This window comes from Pleuronectes platessa, chromosome 6 (genome assembly GCF_947347685.1).
Source record: "Pleuronectes platessa chromosome 6, fPlePla1.1, whole genome shotgun sequence".
Lineage (NCBI taxonomy): Eukaryota > Metazoa > Chordata > Actinopteri > Pleuronectiformes > Pleuronectidae > Pleuronectes > Pleuronectes platessa.
This window is the reverse complement of record NC_070631.1, coordinates 20,721,195-20,739,185: the sequence shown is the minus strand read 5'-3', so window position 1 is coordinate 20,739,185 and position 17,991 is coordinate 20,721,195. Positions and strand designations below refer to the sequence as shown.

The following is a 17,991-nucleotide window of genomic DNA, read 5'->3' as shown; positions in this document are numbered from 1 at the left end:
CAAATCCGAGATATTTCCCCATAAAATTATGACAAATTTACAGTTTCATACTTTTTTCTCCGAGTATTAACCTCGCTCCCATGACTCCTTACGTTTTTTCAAACCTACATACCCCCGATATGATACAGCTCTATGATGCGTTGATTCACAATTTTAAAGGAAGAAAGAAAAAGTTAATTCTTCACCATCCAGACTTTAGATCAATGCACACATATTTCAGTCACCTTTCCCTCGAAATTTATTTTCTTATTGAGGTGAATCAGTTCCTCCATCCTCTTCATCGACTGTACACTGGAGTTACATTCTTTGATGATCTAAGAAGACACACACCAACACAGTCATTACTGTTGTGCCTCACCAGCCATAATACTGAAGCTTATCCAACTGACTATTAGGGATGATAATCACCACCTTTTTCAGCTCATTGAAAGCTTTCGTGGCAGTGTCCTCATCTCGGGAGCCCGGTGTTGTCCTCTTTAAGATATTCTGAAAAATAACAACGTTTTTGAAGATATGCCGAGGAATGAAAAATGCTCTACTTATGTTCTGTTAGGGAAACAAGCCTGCTGGGGCAAATTACTTGGCCAGTCCCAATATTAACCTATTTACAGTTTCACATAATTGGGTTTCAAGTGCCAACACGAATCCTGCAGTGAACATTTAATCATGTACCTCCACCAGCATTTTAAGCCGTGTGATCCTCTGAAATGGGAGGATTAGAAAAGAGGTCAGGGGAAGTCTTTGGCAGATGGGGTCCTCCTCCAAACGAGCCAGGATGCCGGGGAAACGAGGGTTGTCGTGCCTGAGATGACAGGATGAGCACATTTAGAGAAAACCCCTTAATGACTTTATGAAAAACTCAGAAGAAGATTCAAGTTCTTTGTTTGCCTTGAGAAAAACAATTCTTAAGAAGACATTTCAATGAATCATGTGCAAGTTAAGTCATGCAGGTGTAAAACAACACGCTCAGAGGAAATTCTGGACACACTGCATGAAACAATTAGATGTTCTGCACTACAGCCATGAATGTCCACAGAGAAAGCCTGCATACATATACATATAAGTTCAAGTTTGGTTTCCAAATCAGGCTATGTTTTCATTATACTGTACATACAGTGGAGGCAGCTACTCACAGCAAACGCTGGTATGTCTGTTCTTGGTAGGCCTGGTTGGTTACATAAGGTAAATAAACCCTTCTCAGAGCCGGGCAGTGATCCAGGACAATGTCGCACACATCAAAACGCAGAATGTCTAGCTCCAGTCTGCGCTCCAGGTGCTGAAGGAACCTGCAAACAATAAGTGAGCAGAAAAGACAGTCAATGAAAGAACAAAACCTGGTCCCTGAGACCAGGCACAATGACCTGATCACAGCAGAAATATATTTAATATCAGTTGCAATTTATTTCACCTCTCACTGACATCTTTGACCTCAGGCAACTTGGAGAAGAGCCACTGCCGATCCTGAGCTCCAAGACACTCAGCGAGCTCCTGCGACAGCATGAAGTGGTCCACAGCGATGGTTAGGCTGCGGATGTACGATGCTTCAGAGGTCACCAGCTCAAACTTTGCCTGAGTGGAGGACACAGGATGTCAGCCTGCCATACAGTGCATGAACAGCTGTAGCAGTTCAATAGGAAAAAAAAACTAATGAAAACCCAAATGTAATCCATCATAAGATGTGAAATCTCTTAACTCACCTCTTGTAACTTCCTCTCCTCATTGCTGAAATTGTCAAGCTGACCACTGGTTCTTACATCGGGTATATCCTGCCACAGGGCAAAAGCAGAACCTCGTGAGGAGCGGAAGGAGCTGGATGGAGACAGGTTTGATGGAGACGGGTTCCCGTCAGACCCCTCGTCCCTGAGCCCCTCGTCCTCTGTGCCCGGCTCCTTCCCCTGTTGCCTCTGAATCTCTCTGTTGATGGCGACGTCACTGTATTCCTGGTACAGAATCGCTGCAGGAGGAAGCAGGAATCAAATAAATAAAAATACTGGCTATGGAAAAGACAGTTAGGGGAAAACATCTGGATAGACGATATAAATAGATGAAATTCAAACACTTTGAGAAGTCTTTCTTGAAGTTAAACTTACAACTCGGTAAAAACCTTGACAGCCGATTTGAATTAGCTACAGTTGGAAGTGTGGCCAAGTCGTCTTCAATGGATTTCTTTCGCATTCTGTAATGAAAATGTGAAATGACATTTATCTTTGAGTTTTGCAAATTTTTGTGTTGAAACAACGGAAGTCTGTATTTACCCGAGTTTTGTGCTCCATCTATTCAGCGGCATCCCATTGTCACTGCTGGGCAGAGGAGGTGCAGGTCCTTCAGGACTGTGGGGGGCGCTGTTACTAGAACCTCCTGAGCTTTGGTGCCTGGAGTTGGACTTATCTGAAAAAGATAAGAAGCAGGACTTGAAGATGAGGTCATGGGATGAAGCAAGACACCTCATGTAATAAAGGGTCAAAAGGCCCTGTACTGTAATATTCTTAGTTTACACCTGTCTGGATATTTTCAGACATATTGTTTGTTGTTTCATGCTCAACAACCTTCTTAAGCCATGTACCAAATATATGAATGTCCAAGCTTTTAATAATAACGTCTAGCTGCAACTATATATTCTATTAGTTTCAGGCCTTTTTAGCTCTTTACAATCAAATGGCCACAACCTACTTTTTTTGCCAAGTCTTTCCTATTGACTAATTATATATATTATATTTTATATTATGGTTGATGGAATTGCTCCCCTTTTTCATTACTGACCATTAAAATAACCCTTTGTAATATGATTCTGGTGGAGGTCCTGGGAAAATAGTGATTTCTGTGTGTTTGAGTTTATCTGAAGTTAAAATGAGAATGTGGCCTGTTGGATATGTTGCAGAATGATATATATATATCATACACATATACATTATATATCTTTCCAATGAATGTAATATAGACTATGTAAAGATGAGTGGCATGACTGCTCCCCAAAATTAAGCCAAAGCATCTCAATCGCCTCCTGGTGGCTGGCTGCAGTATAGGGTTAATCATAAATCCTACCTCCTCCATGTTAGTGGATGGGACCCTATGATGAAACGACATTAGATCTTTTGTCTACTTACAGTCAGGGTTGGGACAGAGGCTGTTGGAGCCCTGTCTTTCCCTGGAGGCTACCCGTGCTGACAGCGACTTCCCGAGCTTCAGGGTGAAGGAGTTCTTCCTCTGAGACAGCTGAAGTCTAGATATGAGTTCTGAGGCTGAGAAGCGTCGCCGCTCTTGGTCCCCATGACGACTGCGTGACAAAATGCTCCCCCCCGAGGCACTGGACATCTCTACACTCCCGCTCTCTTCCCTCATCCCCAGTATTGAGTCCTCTATTATCTGCAGTGGTTCTGTGGTTAGATCAAAAATATCCTCATGACTGAGGCCTGGGAGATCTGTAGCACCGTCTGTGGATGTGGGACTTGACATAGCCTCCAGGGAGGATAATCCACTGAGGTCCTCCTCCAGAAAGGATGCAAAAGGTCCAGGGAAGATGTAGTCCAGGATCGGGCTGCTGAGGGACTCATCACTCGTGCTATCTGGAGAATAAACCTGCATCTTTCGCCCTGGAAACCAGAAAAAAACCTCAAGAAGAGCATATAAAGCGTTTTTTTGAATCGTAATTTGTTACGTCAATCTTGTCAATTATGAAATGAGATGCACACTCACGGATAGACTTTTCTTTCACTGAACCCTGTGATGTTCTCCTCTGTAGCTGGCAGGAGTTTTGGCTCAGACACCCTGGACCTTCAGGTGAGGATGGTGAACAAGGTAACTGAGATTCCCATGAGTCTGTGTTTGTGTATAGAGAGGACAGAGGGAACGACAGAGGGAGGCTAAGAGCTGTGTGGGGGGGATGACATACCGTGGTGACAGTTTGTGGCTTTTCAGTCCGCTCGGGTTCGCCATCGCCCACTGCTGTATGAGAGTTTAAATTCAAAGTTGTTTCATGTTCATTGTCTGTCCTGTGGCAGCCGTTCTTCATGTCGTTCAGCTCATTTAGTGTGTGTCTGTAACCACTCAATGAAAGAGTGTGTGTTATGCATTGTGCATCTGGAGTAACAGCCTGCCTTGGGGAGCTGAGGCCGTTTAGTTTCGGAGTCACTGGTGGTTGTAGCTCAATAAAAGCCAAGGTTTCCTCCTGGCACACTGCAACATGCTTGAGATGGCACGGGTGCAGGAGAGGCCTGTCCTCCTGGACCTCGCTCAGAGCCTGGGACTCTCCTGAGCCAGGGATCCACATGCTGGGGCTCTCTCCCCCGCAGCGAAAAGCATGAAGGTGAGGTTGGAAATCAGGAAAAGGTGAGAATCCATACCCAGGGAGCATGGCTGAACGAAAACATGGGAGCTGCAGAGGGAGAGTGAGGGGAAAATAACTTATATTTACTGTACACTTTATACACCAAGATCCAATCAACACTTCACAGTGACATAGTTTGTTGTTTCACCTTATGACAAAACTAGAGGAGGTGTGGACCCAAACCTGAGAAAGACGATTAAAAAAAAAAAGTTGACCAATTATCTTATATATTCTTCTTGATGTTAAGAAACTATTGAATTCAAAATTATATAAATGAATTACACAACTAAAATGGCATAAAAACTAACAGAATATATACACAAAGACATTTTTAGTTTTAGACATATTAAGCTCATATTCAGGTACATCATTTTTACTTGAAAAGGTTGACACACTCTAATGTTCAGAACACACGTGACTTTCCTCGTGCCGTCCAGTATTGCGGCTTCCCTTTTCAGCCTCTGTCAGAAACACTTGGCTTTAGCTCCAATCACTTTATCACTTTTGGTTATTGTTTGTTGCTCTTTCTACTACGCTATGTGGATGTTTAAAAAAATTGACATATGATTTTACTGCCTGGGGACACACTGGGGTACACTGGAATGTTTCAACAAGAAACAAATCAGTGCCTTAGTATAAACCAGTACAGCAGCAAACCACTTATCCTGCAATCAGGTACGGTCGACTGGACACAATTCACTGTTAGCTACTTAGCTGAGACTCGCCGGAGATTCCTCAGACCCAACTGAGTGTTACACAATATATACGGTTATAATGAACAGTAATCAGACTTGTGTAAGTTTAATAAACTAGACAGTGTGTGGATGTTCAGTCGACGGTGGTCTAAAAGGGCTTCTGCACATTTTTGGGATTCATATATCAAGCGACACACACACACACCGAGCAGACACCCTCAAACTATTGACACGTGCAGGATGTTTCTGAACCAGTCCTCACACACACACACACACACACACAATCTCCCACCCTTAAGTCTAGAGTAGAGTGTCTCCGGAGCTCTGTCTTCCTGCTCTAATTAAAGACCTCTCTCTACACACAGCATCCAACCCCTGTATTTAACATCTTTCTGTCACACACACACACACCGACACACACACAACACACAAACCAGCTCCAGACAGAATACCACAACAGATGCAAAGACGAGAGGAAGAGAGCACATCCACACTCTCACCTTGCACCTGAGATCTACACTCACCTGTCACTCTGGTTGTTGATCTACCTTCCGCTCCGCCCACAATAGCGAGCAGGCACCATTCCTGATTGAATATTTACAGGGAGCGTGTGTAAGAACCCAGCAGTGGGTCATAAAGTTGGCTCTCCTGACAGGCTGTTTAAACACACAACAGAAGAGCTCAGAGTCTTCTTCCTGAGCAGGTAATCCTTAACTTCTGCCAGGTAAACACCAGGTAAAATGAATAGTACGGACACACACACACATGCGTGCATACACACACAAAGGAGTACAGAGTTTGCTTCAATTGTTTTGAAATAAGTTTAGATAGCAGCATCTATTAACAAAAATGATTTACTGTGAACCATTCTTCTTTTTTTAGAAATAAAAATGGGTACATTGATATTTCAGGTCCAGCAGCAGAGATATTTAGTATTTGTCATGGGGATTAAGAAAAGTCTTTTTGAGAAGCACTAAGCTAAGTAGCAAAAAAGCAACTTTCAGAGCTGATTTCCTGTGTGAATATCACAAGTCATGGTGTATTTATGTGTTCTATTGGTTAAGAGGGTGTGAAAAACTAACACGATAACACTCCACATAGAATAACAGACACGTTCGCAAGTACATTTTTAAATATCAGCTTCCTCCGTTGAACCACTCACTCCACAATGTCAAGTCTGTTTGAATGTTTTGTAAGATGTTGACAACGCTGCAGCGCTTCTTTACCTCTTTTTTTCCCTCTCCCTTTACTGCTCTCCCGGAACCATTGTGTGAGAGAAAACTACTTATCAACTCTACACTTATAACTCGTGCTTTTAGTCAGTTATTCCATGGCAAACCGCTATATTCTCTCAAAACACAAAATCACTACACTAAATTGATGCATTCGTAATTGTAATTTAGACTTTATTTATGATATTAACAATTTTTTTTACAAGATAGTTATATTTGACATTATAGTTATTATAGTAGTATCATGTTACAATGTATTAAGCTGTGCACCTGTAAAGTATCAGGGTTTCCCTTGAGGGGATACAAGCATAAATGAATATATTTCCTCGAAGTATAACTTTGTTTGTTTACTGGAGGGTTTATCTTCCTTTGTTTGTGCTGTATGTGACTATGAGGTTACAGAAAAGCCACACCTGTTCTTGTGGAAACTGTAGGCTGAGTCCAACCGCTCTGTTTCTCTCTGAAAAACACACAAATGTTTGCATGTATGGTGTATACACACAGACACAGACACACACACACACACACACACACACACACACACACACACACACACACACACACACACACACACACACACACACACACACACACACACACACACACACACGGAAGTGCAGGCACAAATGGTTACCTGTTCCCGACTGCAGACAAAGGCAGCCTTTATGTGGGAGCCTGGACCTGGCTGCCCTGAGCACAGGACACCTGAGAGGGTGTGGGAACTGCTTATACTGATCCACCCATATAGTGCAGCCACTGAACCATATAAACACATCCAGACCACAGCTGCATAATGACTCAAGCTTTTTGGTGTCTGGATGTGGTTACAGTATAGGCCTGCTGTAGATGTGCACCATTGTATGAACTCTACTTTGTTCCCTCCCCAGTCTGTCATATCAGATCGAATAGGAATTGCTTCCGTGTTTACAGAGTATTTGCTGACAAAGTATTGTGTCTCATCTTTCAACACTGTCATAACGAATGAATGTTGACGTAATCCTCCACAAACAGCCAACTCGTCATCAATCAACCTAATCTTTGGAGATAATTTGTTATTCTGAACGTTCAAGATCCCAGAAAGTGACGATAAGCCTGACCGTCATATTTATCAAAACATGAAAGCATCCGATCACACGTACTACACATTCATCACACCGCCAGCAATATATCACATTATTAAAGTTTCAATTCCAAAGACGTGTAATTTCCCTTGTCATAGCAGGCTGTTATTTATGACTGTTATGGACTTTGCTGCCAGCGTTTCCCCCTGTAATTTCACAACGCTGCTCTAAGACGACATGTCTGCGTACAGCAGTTAATGAGTGGCCCTCTGGCATGACTTTATTGCCAGCAGCCATATGAGAAGCATTTCTTTTAATTGTGATATTTTTCATCTCAAAGGTCTCAGAAAAATCCTTTAATGGAGTGTATCACATGAAGATGAGCATAAAATCTGTTGCTGATTCAGCTTCACTACAGAGTCGATGTTGTGTAATCGGTTCATAAAAGTTTGCACGGAGTTTGTCGCGGGGAGCTGTGTTAGAGCTGGTTGAGCTTTGTCTAATGTTAGGGAGTGTGATTGTTACACTGCTTTAATAAAGAGGCAGTATGGAGGATTGTTCTTTCACAGAGAACTATTAATGCAAATTATTGTAAACTTGTATATTGACTGCAGCATTATCAAAAGTGTAAACATTAATTGTTACTCACTGACTTGGTTAACATGATGAATTATGTAGAACTAGAATTGAACTTAAATTTAAATTAAACTTACACACACAAATTCCAGATTCCAATTCAAGATCTATACATTTTTTTCTGATAAATTGAGGAAAATGTGGAAAAAAACTAGAAAAATCCTGGATCTGTCCAGTAGTTTTTGAGTAATCCTGCTATTGAATGAGCGAACCAACAAACAAACAAATAAACGCAGCAAAATCATTACTTCCTGGGTGGATGTAATGATCTGGTTTCATTCAGAAAACGTTCACACTGACGCTTTCCACTATCTGTTTATTTACATCAAAAAAAACATTTGCCAAATGTCCTTGTTGACTAACTAAACCACAGGTGGGAGTGTACGCACCAACCGTCATCTCTGGTGTGACAGTTTAACTTGTTGTTCACCCACAGCCACCTCAACCATCTTCTCACACTCCACTACTAATAATAAAGGTGTGCTTCATTATTCAAAACAAATATTTTCCTAATGAGATGTCTTAGGTTGGAAACAGCAATCTGCTTTGTTCAGTGTGGCCAACTGTCAGACAACAATTCCAACATCAAACATCCTGGACAGTTTGTCTCTGACACTCTAATGGAAAAAAACACAATTCCACCTAAACTACAAAACAATCGTTTAAATTCTTCTGAGAGTTAATAAAACCCTCATGAACAAAATCTACAATGATTTGAAGTAACTATTATTATATAAATATGGACGCTGTATTTTGCATTAGTTTATGCCCTTATATAGTGTCCCACTGCTGCTCCCCTGATGAGAGTACAAACAAACTCACTTCTGATTTAGCTGAAATCTACAGTTTCATGCTGGTCCAACAAATAGTGTAGCCTCAAATGAACTTAGCCTCCTGTGACCCAGTGTTCAGTTTGGGGATCAGCGCCACCTCCAGTGTGGAGAAGTCAGACAGAAATGAGAGTTGGAGAATCACATAACAGAAATACGGCATATGAGGAGCCTCATCATGTAATCGTGCTGAGCCATGGCAGACTCACAGGAGGAATAACAGTGTTGAGTGGTGCTGTTGCCTGGAAGCTGGGTCCGAACCGGAGGACGTCACAGGCTGCCACTCACCGGACTAATATTCACATCTGGTGCAGGCCGATTTGAGACGTTGGTCCAGTTTTATGCAACAAACTGCATCAGTCATCTGTCCCTGTCCATGTTCAAAGGCGAACTGATAACATTTCTCAGTTTTATGATTATTTACCTAGTGTGTGTTTAGTTTCTCTTTGCAGTGGGTCCAGGGTTTATTAATGCTGGGTGGTTATTTTTTCGTGCAATGGGTTTTGTTTTCTTTTGTTGCTGTTGCACCAGTAGCCCACAATTTGCTGCTCTTATTCTCGAGGGATGTTTTCCAGGCTCAAACTGAGCTTGTGAGATTAGACCTGCAGGCTTTGGCAGGACAGAGATTTCACACTATCCTTTTGTGCGATATAAAATAAAATTCCTAAACTTTTTGAGTTCCTAGACGTGTCGAGTCTCCGTCAGCTTTAAAGTCTGAAAAGCTTAAAACAAGGCTAATTTGTAAAAATACTACAAGGTGATACACAGGATAATTAACCTGGTTACAGATATCTAGATACTGGTGTATTCACTATGAATAGAGTTGTTGGGCCAACCTAAAAAAACTACTTTGGCTGATAAAACACATATTAATTTAGCTTGTTCAACTTATACTTAAAAGTTGCTTGCAGCTGTTTTACTAATTTAGATGTTTATTCTAAGTATTTATTTCAAGTTGGTAATTCTTTTTTATTTTTTCATTGCTGCTTCCCTGGTTGAGAAAAAAACATAAAGCTCATTCTAGCTTTGAAGGCAGGATAAGGAAGTGTTGGAAACTATCTCCCTGTGCCAGAGGTCAAATAAAGATAACATGTTTATCAGGTCATCCTGATGCTCTAGTGGTGAAGATGAATACCATGAAGATGAATAACATAGTCTACATAAACTACAGCTCGTTCCAAAACGCAGGAACCAGAATTCTCACTAAACTACTAATGAAGAGCATTTTACTCTGATTTTAGCTTCCCTTCATTGGCTTCCAGTCAATTTTAGAATTGATATTAAGATTGTATTGCTGACTTGTAAGGACATTTCTGGACTTTCATCTAAGTATATTTCAGATCTTTGGACACCATATGTGACCCTCAGAGGGCCCTGCTTACCATTTCACAGTCCCGGCTGAAGACCAGAGGTGACCAGGTCTCTTCCGTCCGAGCTCCCACTCTGTGGAACAATGTCCCTGAGGAGATCCGTCTGACAAGTCCTTATCCTCTTTTAAATATTTCTTAGACACAAATATTATAGGTGTATTTCCATCTAATCGTACCCTAACACCTATTTTAATCTTTAATAATGTTTTATCTTATCTTGTTTTTACTGTTTTTCTCATCTATAAAGTTTTTTTTTCTGTAACTAAGCACCTTGAAATGTGTTTTCAAAGGGGCTGTATAAATAAGTTTTACTCTGTATTATCATTATATCATGATTGATTTGGGCTGCAGACCTTTGTTGCATGTCATTTCTCACTTCCTGTTTTCTGTCAAATAAATCAAGACAAAAAGTAGCACCAAATCAAACCATAAGTGTGCAGCATATAGCGATCAGTGTGGCAATGACATCAGAATATAGTTTCTTAACGGGTTATACATGGGGGTCATTCTGAGTAATTTGCACTGCTGAGGTGTTCAAATCTGGATATATATGGATATTCAATCATTTCCCAAATTGGGATCAACAAAGTTCCTCTATCTTACTTATACTCCCCATCAAATCCCAGTGCTCAGTGTGGAACTTACAATATGACAAAACCTCCTTCGGAAAGTGAGAGTGTCTGCTCCTTCCCCCGCACGCTTTCTGCCTGTGAGCATGAGTCCGGTGTGTTTGGTCAGACAGACTGGGGTGTCCTGACAGTGTGGTGCGACCAGCTCATGTGTGTGTGCGAGATCGCAGTTTAACTCAGTCACATCGGACCACTAATTGCCAAGCAGCAGACTCAAGTGCCGGCATTGTCTGCCGAGACAAGACGTGACATCATTCAGCGTCACTTTTGCTCCATGTGCTCTGTGCTGCCAAACCAGTTTTAATTGTTTTTGCAGTCAATCAAAGTTCCATCAAAGTCTGTTTTAAATGTATCTGTGTTAGAGAATACGTCAACAATCTCAGGTGATTAGTGAGTGATGGAGCAGTGTATACACTTACAGTCAGTAATTACCTGCTGCTGTCAAACTTAAACCACTTTAAATGGTTATCCATGGAATTATTGTGACGTCAAATATTGTATTATCATAAAAAGTGCAACTGGGTACTTGATGTTTCAATTCAGACATCGTGTAATACATTTGTGTGCTTGTGTAATGTTGGCAGGTTTTTATCGTTGGTAAAGTATATGGCTTTGAATATTATGAAACAGTCAAACTTCTATTCCACGTGTTCCCCCTTCTGTCTGTATGATGATAATGTCACGTTGATTATTGAAAAGCTTCAGAATTCCTCCTGCAGATGCTGAAGGCAACGCATGTGACTTAAATTTGATCCTGCAAAAACATTTTTTAATGATTACCTTGTTTCACCTTGTTTCACCTTGTTTCACCTTGTTTCACCTCGTTTCACTTTAAATACCTGGAATGAAATCCAGCAGCTATCATCTTGGTATTTTAATGGGCTTCATCTGAGTCTCTCAATCAAAACAAACTCCTCAGCGAGACTCGAATTCCAATCGGTGAGAGCGCACCAGATGTGAAGGGGACGATGTCTGCGCGGTGTGAGAATAGTCGAGTAAATTCAGGTCAGGGAGTTTCTTGGCATTCATTCCTCTTCCAGCCTCAACCCACCGAGACAGGTGAGCACCACAGAGGCTATTTGGGGGGAGGGGTTACACAAATGTTTACACATGGTGTGGGACCTCCTAATCCTCTCCTGTAGCCTCAGGCAACTTACCCACGACCTTCTGAGACACCATGAAGATGCATACTGACAACCTGACTTACGATCATACAAAGCTAAGACACGCACACACAATCACAAGGCACACCTGATGTGAGTTTGTGTGTGCTTGAGACGCTATGAGCCCTCCACTGAAAGTGACAGGACACAGAGAGGCTTCGTCTCACTCAGGGGTATTTCCTGAAAAAGGACAAACAGCAATCTCTTATTTAAAAGTCTGAAAAAATGGTGAACATCTCACATGTAAACGCCAAGACTTTTTGACCTTTAACCTCCCCTCCCCCCGCTTTTAGTGCCCCACCATAACAACTGCAGGAGGAGAAGCTGACATGGGAGAGGAGACAAACAGCCCGGGTAGTGCAGACACAAAGGGGCTATTGACGAATCTATGGAAATAACCTGATCTAATTATGGTGCTTTATGATAAGTCACAAAAGCTACCAAGTAGATTGAGGGGCAACGATCCAACACACAGTAAATCCCGAAAATCCCATAATCAGCAGCTTCTGACAGACGACGGTTGTTCGTATGAAACGAGTTTCGAAACAATAGAAGCTCTGATTTAGAATTTTTTTACTGCAGGTTCCATGAACATATGAAAAGTTAAATCCAACCCATTAGTTACATATCTAAACCCTGAAGATTTTCAGTGTGTTTCTCAAACAACGTGTTCAAAAACACACACAGGCCATTTTAACTCAACATGAGACCATTGTATGTTTCGAATACAGCTAAACAACAATGTCTCCAATAATACATATCTAAAATGCAATACAAATTATGTGCCAGTGTGTAATTTGTCAAATTGCCTCATATAACACAGATATTATCTCAAATATATTAAACATCCGACATTGAACTTTTAACTTTCGTGGATTTTAGCACCTCTGTAGACAAAGCGGTGTTTCCACTGTCACCAGTCGTAATAACCTCGGTCCAAACAGCGTGAAATAAAGACACATGTAGCTAGTTCAGGACACAAAATAAGAAAAAATGCTTTGACACTACAGCCATTGAGTAGTAAATACATTCGTACAGGTACGAGAAATCCATACTTCCCCCTTTTATTGTGGACAAATGGAACAATCCCACCTGAGACTATACCAAGTCACAAAAATTTTTTAGGCGCTTAAAGTTGGCTGGAATATCAAACCACACCGTAACACACAGCTGTTTGCAGGATGCATAGCAAAGAGATAATGTATTGTAATTCTCATTCCGATCTCAACCATCTTGTTCGTAAGAGACGTGGAGTTGGCGAGGGAGAGACTGGGGAGTGCTGGTCTGTACGGGTTAGACTTTACCCTTTAACCTAGCGTGTAGCCCGGCTAGCTACCCTCACTTCTGTTTCCTCTCTCTCCACCACCTTAGGCTTTTCTCGCCTGACCATCATAAATCGTTGCTCTGACCTTGCAGGTAAACTGTTCCGACAACAGTCATTGAGAATACTTGGTAAAAGCCAATTTTCTCCCTGATTGTCTCATTTTCCTGTTGTAGGTCATAAAGTAAAATAGGACTGTTTCATAACCAGTTAAAAACTCCTTGTAGGGGCTTTAAACACTCATAAATTATACACTGAGTGACTTTTAAGTCATTACCATGAGGCTAGGCACTGTTGCTCATTCCAGTATATCAAACACACACAAATATGTATCACTCCACGGCTGAATATAGTCCCCTACAAATGGACAATTTAATAATTTCTACTAAAAACTACAGCACCCATTTATTAGGAAATTGCTCAGCCTTTATTAAAAACACAAAACTCAATATTTGTGACCTATTTTAAAAGAATCACATATTCAGTGGGAACCATTCAGGCTGAAAAGAGACAGAATAAAAGCATCTTTTGTTTTGTTCTTTTTAAGGGATTTGCTGACGGTATGAACATGTTAAATATAACCAACCTTATCTGTTAAATGTTAAATTTACAGAACAGAAATGCCAAACTATATTCTTTGATATCTTTCTCAAAGAGATACATTTTCTGTCATATCATAACAGAACCAGGTTTTTTTTAGTAAGTGGGTATAACATAAAAAGTGCCATGAATGCCATTAATGGCACTTTTTATGTTATACCCGCTTACTAAAAAAAACATTATGAAACTAAAAAATTATGAAACTTAATGACTGCAGAGCCATTCATTTAGTTACATAATTTTTTTCTTCAGCTATAAAATAATTAAAAAAATTAAGTGGCTTGCTTTGCTGTACTCTAATCGTCAATCAAAGCACTTTCATTTCATTCTGATCCTTTGCAACCGAGCTGACCTACTTTACGTCAAATTGCGGGAGCATCTCTCGCTTTCATCTGCCCTTGTGTTCACTCGCCTGCTCTTCAATGCTGTTATTGAGCTCCCTGCTCCACTTTTTCCCATCTGAGCACCAGCAGTTTCTCCTCAAACCCCCTCCTCCACCTCCTCCTCCTCCTCCGCTTCTTGCTTTCATTATCTGGACAGGTATGCACAAGCAATCTGCCGGCCTGCGTGTTGTTTTGAAAATGCGATCCTGACAATCCTGAAACAATTCTACCTTAGCCCACATCTAAAGCTATAAACTATTGAGACCCCAAAACCAGCAGTGCCAACAGCATTAGAGCAATGGATTAAGAGAGAGGCTAAAATGGCCTAAAAAGGAAGGGGTAACACCTGGTTTGTCTTTTGTTTTTGAGAGCAAGGAGGCACAAAAATGCAGTTCAGGGAAGAGGCAATGTCTCCTAAGCCAGAAACTGATTATCTTGCATGAGTGAAAATGTGAAACACAGACCACGCTGTATTGGATAAGTCACCAAGTAAAATGACCGGAGGGCTGCAGTGCTAGACAGGTGTGCAGCGATCTGCACACAGCAGCTCGAGGCTACACTTTTAACCCTTTGTCTGTTTTAACCTTCACATCTGGGCTGAATATTCCCAGAAACACAGGTTTATATCAAGTAATGAAGCCTGTGCACTCCTGCTTTTCAAATAGTTTTCCATCTACGAGTCGAAGCAAAACACAAGATCATATTTTAATTAACTGAATGCACGAGTAGCACCTCAGTAGGTGGTCTGTTCTACAGTCCAGTTTTGAAGACAAGTTCATGTCCTACTTTAGAAGTGCCCAACCCCAAGATGAAACCCCCTGAGACACTTTTCCACATTCCCTGCATGACTCCGCAAACTCATTCCTCTGAAATTGACTACTAAGCTGGCCAGGAGACAAACAAAGCAACTCGAGGATACACGTGCAGGAGCGAGGGCTGTTATTACGGGCCATTAGTGGCACAGTTATTTAGGCCACAAGTCAAAAAGCTAGGAAAGTGACTGTGTCTCCAGAAGATATCAGTGTCACTGATATTTACAGGGCAGATTCGCTTTCAGTCAATGATGCCTGTAATGATTTTAGCCTGGTTTCGACCAAAACAGGTAGGTGCAAAACACAGAGTATAGACAGCAAGTCACGTTCAAATTGGCAGCTGAGCTTGTGTGTGTGTGTGTGTGTGTGTGTGTGTGTGTGTGTGTGTGTGTGTGTGTGTCTGTGTGTGTGTGTGTGTGTGTGTGTGTGTGGTAAGGGGTAGGATGAGGGCAAGGTGTGGCATCCTGGATCGCTTTCCTGCAACACACTGCATGCACGCACGCATCTGCTACAGATACACCTGGGGTCCACAATGCTCTGGAGTTTTGGAGTCAATAAAATTGGAGAAGTTTGGAAACGCTGCTGGCCCTTAGTTTTAAAACTCCAATGCTGCGTTATGGTATAGACGGGCAGAAACTGAGATGTTTGGAAACGATGATGTAGACAATCATAAACGTTGTCTTTTCTGTCACGAAAGAAGAAAGCAACCAGCATTAGCCTGAGGTACCTCACAGAATGAAAAGTGTTGCTGACCCCTCTTTGCTAACAGCTGTTGTTCACTTAAATTCTGTATTTTACAAATATACAAATGCCTACATGTAGGAGACGAGTAATTATTCAAGCAATCTGTGACAATCAGGAGCACACATGTCCAGAGATTGTTTTAGTTTGAACCCGCCATATTCAAAAGAAAATGTAGTGGTGTGAATGTAGCCTATAGATCTACAGAAGTGACAAAAACAAGAACACTCACACACGCTCAGACAGACAGACAGACAGACATGTCAGAATGGCAGGTGATGGGGCAGGTGCTCTCCAGACGTATAGTCGTGGGGGGAGGGAGGAAGTGGGAGGAGGAAAGGGCCCTGCGGTGAGCTATAAATCTCTGAGCGATAGGAGGAGGCCTAAAGAGTGACATCAAATCCACAGCAGAGTGCTGACAGAATGGAAACTGAATTCACAGCTAAAGGAAATCAAACAACCTTGATTTAAAAAAAAAAAAAAAAAAGTATTGTTTTGAAGACTTGTACTGTGGATCTCCAGTCTGTAGTAAAATCCCGACTCAATGCTGATGCACACCTAGCACAACATCCAGGTGGTGCATTCGCGTCAGACATGCCGTAGTAAACCAGCTAATCCAGAAAACACCCATTGCTGTCTAATTGCGCTCCAGCCAAAATATGCACCTTTCAGACGGTCCATACCCACAACACACATGACAGTTCCCTTACTCATCAGGACACCAGACGTCCCCTCAGCTCACCCTCATGCTGATGTTGAGCATATGTCTGGACAGCCGTAGAGTGTCTCGCAATCTCCACGTGAAAAAGGTGGAGGGGAGCAGTTTTATGTGTCGTATTAAAAATGAAACCCTGGTTGCTGAATGTCATCACTGTGTTAATGTGTATCTCTCAAGAAGCCGTGTCAACAAATTGACCCGCTGGAGGCTTCACATGAGTGAACAAACAAACAGAGGGAGACAGAGGAAAAGAAAACCCACTCATACACACCGAACCATGCGCAGGCCTCAGTTAAGTACCACAAACTCTTACTTCATCTCTTAATACAGGCCGAGAAGGTGTTTGAGTCGTATGCTAAAATGTCCCAGAGTGTGCGTGTGTGTGTGTGTATGTGTGTGTGGCGCCAAGTTTCAGCCATATACAGTTTTTAACAACCCCTCATCCAACATACTCCAGACAAGCACTTACCTGCCCTGCTCTGCAACAACTCATTGCTGCACTGTAAGCATCACATTGGAGGCTCAGCTCTCTCTGCACTGCCTACAGGGAGCTTCCTGCTGGGAACACAAGCGATGCAAGCTGCAACTTCTTCCAGGAGAATAAATGAATAGAGAAGCGAACCCTCGCCCTGGCAGGATTTATGCATCTACTTGAGCTGGATATTTGCAACATTTTGTGATGCAGGAAAAGTGGGAACGGTGTCGGGCTTGTGCTGAAGGGCTTTGCTTAAATCGCTGGTTTGTTTGGTAGAGAAGAAACTGAAATCCAGGCAAACAAGAGTGCAGATAACCCCTCTCATGGTGGTATTGTTTACGGACTCCCATTCACAGACAGTGTCTCCCTTTGTTTTCGGAGCATGTAGGTTGTCACATGTATGCAATGCACCTGGCAGGCGGCACAACAGTACTTTCTGCAAGTTGCACCAAACAAAGAACTATTTGCACTCTCGGCCCAATAACGAGACTCAACTTTCCTTTCCAGCAGCAAAATCCTGCATCTCTGAGCATAACGTTATTGGAAAGGTAGTGAAATGTGTGTATAGATTTTCGGCTTTTTATTTTTCATTTTCGTGTGTCGAAAGGTCTGTTTCTGTTTTCCAGTACTGTACCTCGTTGGCGTTAGCAGTCTAGTGCGTGTGCTGGCTGGTGGCCAGCAGCAGTGTGAGAATCCAGGCCATCCCAGGGTCAGACTGAGCCACTCTTCTATCCATTGCTGCCTTGTGTTCCTCCTGGATTCTTTCCCACTTCTCCTCCTACAGCTTCTTCTCTCTATCTTTTAAAAAAAACACAGCTGAGACTTGTTCAACTCTGTGTTCTTCCTCCTGACACTTCTCCTTCTCGTTCTCCTGCTCCTCGAGAAAACAAAAACAGGTTGAAAAACGGCCACCACCACTTGCTGCTCTCAGAGCTACTTACAATGCAGATCCCCTCTCTAAGCTCCTCTGCTCTCCCTTCCCTCTCGTTCCCTCTTCCTCC

At 42.0% G+C, this 17,991-nt stretch overlaps 1 protein-coding gene across 3 annotated transcripts in view; it reads right to left on the bottom strand.

Moving 5' to 3' along the window:
* Positions 1-17,991, bottom strand: part of arhgef19 (Rho guanine nucleotide exchange factor (GEF) 19) — a 22,027-nt gene extending 4,036 nt beyond the window's left edge. The window contains exons 1-12 of one of the 3 annotated variants that reach the window (XM_053424402.1): positions 17,625-17,991; positions 5,544-5,675; positions 3,694-4,372; positions 3,105-3,590; positions 2,256-2,388; positions 2,091-2,176; positions 1,698-1,954; positions 1,409-1,569; positions 1,134-1,286; positions 673-802; positions 412-486; positions 225-314 (exon numbers count right to left, since the gene is read on the bottom strand). In XM_053424402.1, coding sequence (XP_053280377.1) covers positions 225-314; positions 412-486; positions 673-802; positions 1,134-1,286; positions 1,409-1,569; positions 1,698-1,954; positions 2,091-2,176; positions 2,256-2,388; positions 3,105-3,590; positions 3,694-4,351 — 2,229 coding nt within the window. In that variant the 5' untranslated portion in view covers positions 4,352-4,372; positions 5,544-5,675; positions 17,625-17,991. Of the gene's footprint in view, positions 1-224; positions 315-411; positions 487-672; positions 803-1,133; positions 1,287-1,408; positions 1,570-1,697; positions 1,955-2,090; positions 2,177-2,255; positions 2,389-3,104; positions 3,591-3,693; positions 4,373-5,543; positions 5,676-17,624 lie in introns of those variants that run through there. The other 2 variants (XM_053424401.1, XM_053424403.1) reach the window with 2 other exon arrangements.